This window comes from Hordeum vulgare, chromosome 5H (genome assembly GCF_904849725.1).
Source record: "Hordeum vulgare subsp. vulgare chromosome 5H, MorexV3_pseudomolecules_assembly, whole genome shotgun sequence".
Lineage (NCBI taxonomy): Eukaryota > Viridiplantae > Streptophyta > Magnoliopsida > Poales > Poaceae > Hordeum > Hordeum vulgare.
The window spans coordinates 513,043,779-513,048,395 of record NC_058522.1 but is presented as its reverse complement, the minus strand read 5'-3'; the positions used below and the strand labels follow the sequence as shown (position 1 = coordinate 513,048,395).

General features: G+C 43.7%; 1 protein-coding gene across 1 annotated transcript; it reads right to left on the bottom strand.

Annotated features, from left to right (window-relative positions):
• Positions 1-349: 349 nt before the first annotated feature.
• On the bottom strand, positions 350-4,300 carry LOC123397942 (receptor kinase-like protein Xa21). Its single transcript, XM_045092454.1, has 3 exons — positions 3,845-4,300; positions 1,104-3,305; positions 350-975 (listed from the first exon to the last, which is right to left on the bottom strand). Exons 1-3 carry the CDS (start codon positions 4,281-4,283, stop codon positions 605-607), a joined length of 3,012 nt encoding a protein of 1,003 aa, XP_044948389.1. The 5' UTR covers positions 4,284-4,300; the 3' UTR covers positions 350-604.
• Between the last annotated feature and the right edge of the window lie 317 nt (positions 4,301-4,617).

The following is a 4,617-nucleotide window of genomic DNA, read 5'->3' as shown; positions in this document are numbered from 1 at the left end:
GAAGGTTCCGAAAATCGAAAAAAACGGTCTGGAACCTTTCCGAAACCATGGCGCTGCACCCCTGCTAAATCGGCGAGCCCATTTGAAACGATCTGCCTCCCGCTCTGTGCGAAGCCTTGACACCACTTCGCAGAGCGACGAATAGGGTTTTTCCCTAGTACCGTAAAGGGTAAGTACAGTTTTACTTTTTATTCATATTTTTTCCGTTTCTTATATATATATATATATATATATATATATATATATATATATAAATCTACAGAGACGTACATTTTTTATTATTTCCCTTTATTCTTTTAGTATATACTCCCTTCGTTCCTAAATATAAAACCTTTTAGAGATTTCACTATAGATTACACCTAAGGGCTTCACAACTTGAGATAAAAAGCGGTAATATGCGACGTTCTATTCCATCCATATCCAACAATTACAATGCGTGCGTATACTAGTACAAATTCAGGCTCAGCACGAGATACGCCGTCACAAAGGCAAACGATTCATCAGGCTTGCGATTCCGCAACCAAATCATTTCAGACCAGAATAAAGAAAAGTATCATCCACGCACTGGACACATTCACCTTGGCATATTAATTCTCAACATTCACTACCCTGCATTCCCACAAAGAGATTCTTTGATGGCACGCAGCTCCTTGATTATAGCTCCGGTTGGCATTCTGCTTGATGGCAGTTCCTGGGAGCAAGACACTCCAAGTTTAAGCAGTTGAATAAGGCAATCCTCCGTTCTGGTGTATGCAGCAGCATCCGCAATGTGAAGTTCACTCTCAAGGTCCAGAGAAAGCTGCGTGTCAACAACATCCATAGCTCTGTCATGCAGACAGAGCTCGACGTACGCACGGAGGGTCAGCCCTTGGTTAAAGCTATCGGTGGGCCTCTTCCCGGTGATTGTTTCTAACACAAGTATGCCATAGCTGTATATATCACCATATGTCGACACTGTGTTCCCAGCACCATACTCTGTTGCATTGAAGAATTTTCCCAAGAACATATTAGGCTAGTAGGTTCTTGAGTTAAATAAGTACAAAAATAATAGTAAAAGAGAAACAAAAAAAAATTCAAAAACATAGAAAGCATATCCAGCTAACCTGGGGCGGCATAGCCAATCGTCCCTCTAAATCCCATTGAGCTAGTTGACTGCTGAAGTATTGAGCTTCCTTCAACAAGAATCTTAGCGAGCCCAAAATCTCCGACATGGGCTATCATTTCAGCATCTAGGAGCACGTTACTTGACTTCACATCACAATGTATAGTAGGTGCAGATCCATGGCAATGCAGATAGTCGAGCGCATAAGCCACATCGAGTAGTATGGTCACTCTTTGATGCAAATTCAAGTGCTTCTGCTCTTCTTGGTTGTTCTTGTCAGGATGTAGCCAACCTTCCAAACTACCATTAGGCATGAAATTATATACAATGGCTCTAAAGTCATCCCCTCTAGTATCAATGCTTGAGCAAGCCGTAACTATCTTGAGAAGATTTCGGTGTCGCAGGTTTCGGAGTGCTTCACATTCGGCTATGAAACTCTTCAGTGCTCCACGGGTTTGAAGTTTCAATACCTTCACCGCAACATGGATTGTTCTTTCACCGGCTTCACCATCTAACTCTCCTTTGTAAACAGACCCAAAGGCCCCGGAGCCCAACAAATTGGTTTTCGAGAACTCATCTGTCGCTTTTACCAGCTGCGAATAAGAGACCATTGGGTGTCCCTGTATGGGTGTTGTTGAAGGGATTGCTTCTTTGTTTTTCATGTGTCTACTGAGAAGCTTATATAGCAACACAATGATGGCTAGTGTAACAACAGAAGTAGAACTAACCACAAGGACCACCAGTAGTTTATGCCTTCTCTTTGGTGATTGCAGAGCACATGGAGGTAAATGCAGATCAGATATTCCTCCACAAAGTTTGTTGTTGCCTTGGATTGAGACTATAGTCACATTTGAAAAAACACCAGTAGTTGGAACTTCTCCAACGAAGTTATTGAATGAAAGGTTTAGATAATGGAGCATGGTAAGATTCCCTAAGGACTTTGGTATCAGGCCAGAAAAATTGTTGCTTGACAGGTCAAGAGTTTCTAGACCTTTCAGATCACTCAAGAGTAATGGGATGCTACCACTTAAAATGTTATTTTGGAGAGAGAGGGACCGGAGAAGCTGACATCCAACAAGGGTGGTTGGGATTTCACCTGATAATTTGTTCGACTCTGCACGAAATTCTACAAGATTTTTCAGATTCCCTATTTCTTGAGGTATTGATCCCACCAAATTATTATTTGACAGATAAAAATATCCAGAGAGGGTTGGTATGTTGAATAATCCACTAGGTATTGGCCCTGTAAGGTTGTTACTTGAAAGATTTAGGCCGAACAACTTTGTGAGGTTTCCAAATGTGATTGGTACTCCACCACTGAAGCTATTCATGTTTAGGTCCAAATAATTCAGTTTAGTGAGATTGCCAATGGTCCATGGAATCGACCCGCTAATTTTATTTTCAGCCACAGTGAGTCCGCCCAAGTTTTTAAGCCTACCCAAGGAAGAGGGGAGAGTGCCGGTGAAAGAGTTTCGCATGAGGACGAGGCGTTGTAGATTAACGAGATTACCGATACCTTCAGGGATGCTTCCGGTGATTCCGTTGATTCTGAGTTCAAGGTGTATTAGCGAAGTGGAAAGGTTGGAAATGGAAAGAGGGAGAGCTCCCTCAAGCTTATTTTCATTCAGTCCCAAAACTTCCAGTTTGGAGCAATTTGTTAATGCTGTTATGAACTCCCAATCTTGGGGCCCTTTAGCTTGGAACAAATTATTCTCCATCTGTAACCAGTAAAGATCTCTTAACATCCCAAGCTCTGGAGGAACATGGCCACTGAAAAAATTGTAGTTGAGTTGAACTTCTGAGATACGAGAAGCATTAGCTATCGAAGGTGGGATGGGGCCATGAAACTGGTTTATGTCCATCCGTATCATTTGGATATTTGGAAGATTATTGAATGCATTTGGAGGTATTGTCCCACTTAGCATATTGTTCCGGACGACAAACGATTTTAAAGTGGTAATGTTCCAAAAGGTAACCGGGATTGATCCACTTAAATTGTTGCTGCCTAACGTGATCGCAGATAAGCTGGACAACATGCCAAAAGATGAAGGGATAACCCCGGATAGCATGTTGGCGCTAAGGGCAAGATACGAGAGGTTGGAGAGGTTGGCCAGACTAGGTGGTATCTCACCAGATAAAGTGTTGCGAGCCAAGCTCATGTATTCCATTGATGTCAACTCAGCCAGCCGAGGTGGGATCCCTCCTGTCAAGTGACAAAGTATTAGAGAGAGGTGAATTGACTCCCGACTTTCCGGAGTGAGTGTGCACTCTCGGGAGAGTGAATACACGTAGAAAAATAAATTAAAGTGTTAAAAAGTTCAAAAAAGAAGTTACACTTGTAAATGCTTATGTGTCCTATGCTTGAAACTACATAAATAAAACACAATATTTTTACACAGTGAGCGATAGACAAATTCATAATCTTGAAAATAAAGGATCCTAGTACTAAATTTCTTGTTTAATACTCCCTCTATTCACTACTATAAGATTTTCTAACTTTTTCAGATTCAGATATATATAAACGTATTTTAGTGCGTCTGTTCACTCATTTCAGTTCATATGTAGTTCATATTGAAAATTGTCATGCGGTAGAGTACGTTATCACATGAAAACATCTTATATATTTTTGAAGACGGGAGTACATCATGATAATAAAAATACACAGATCATTATTACATGTGGATGTGCATAGTTAGCAACTTATAGCATAGAAACACAGGTGAATTCCCATGAAGATCTCACCTTGGAGCTTGTTGTTGTGCAGGTCAAGCCTAGTGAGACGGGTGCACCGTCCAAGAGCCGCGGGGATGCTTCCTTGGAGAAGATTGTCGCTGAGGTTTAACACCCGGAGCCTAACGAGGCGACCGAGCTCCGGAGGGATCTGCCCAACCAGCTGGTTATCGCTGAAGTCCAGCTCCCGGAGGAAGGACAGGTTCCCCAGCGACGGCGAGAGGCGGCCCGTCAGGTTGTGGGCAGGCAAGCGCAGCGCCACCACCCTCTCGGGATGACGCCGGCCGCCGCAGACGACTCCCGGCCAGCGGCAGTAGCTGCCGGGCGCGCTCCATGAGGCCAGAGCGCCTCCGGGCAACGTGGACTTGAAGGAGAGGAGCGCGAGCTCGTCGCCGGTGGTGGCGAGGGAAGGCAGGATGCACAGCGCCAAGGAGATGAGGAGCAGCGTCATTATGGAAAGGACAGGTACGTACGTTGGCTCGAGTATACGGTCAGTGAACTGAGCGCGCAGGCTATATCAATGGACTCCGTGACACCAGTACGTGGTGGCAAGTCTCCTGGTCTTCGTTGTCGCGTGTAAATTGTCAAGTCATCTGTCACCGTTCATCTGAGTACGGAAGAAGTAATAAGATTCTAAGCTTCAATGTTGACTTCCAGATTAACGTGGCCTTCATATGTTGATTTTTGTGTTACGTGCAAGAACATCAGAGCTGGGATTCACTCCTTTACATCAGAAGTCAACTCTCAAGTGAAACACGCAACTAATCAACCAACCCTAACGACCT

Excerpts from the sequence above, each read along its gene's own strand:
- LOC123397942 (XM_045092454.1), bottom strand. The coding sequence starts at position 4,283 with ATGACGCTGCTCCTCATCTCCTTGGCGCTGTGCATCCTGCCTTCCCTC. Across the intron at positions 3,306-3,844 it reads GCACAACAACAAGCTCCAAG|GAGGGATCCCACCTCGGCTG; the intron begins GTGAGATCTTCA and ends GTCACTTGACAG. Across the intron at positions 976-1,103 it reads GATTGGCTATGCCGCCCCAG|AGTATGGTGCTGGGAACACA; the intron begins GTTAGCTGGATA and ends TCAATGCAACAG.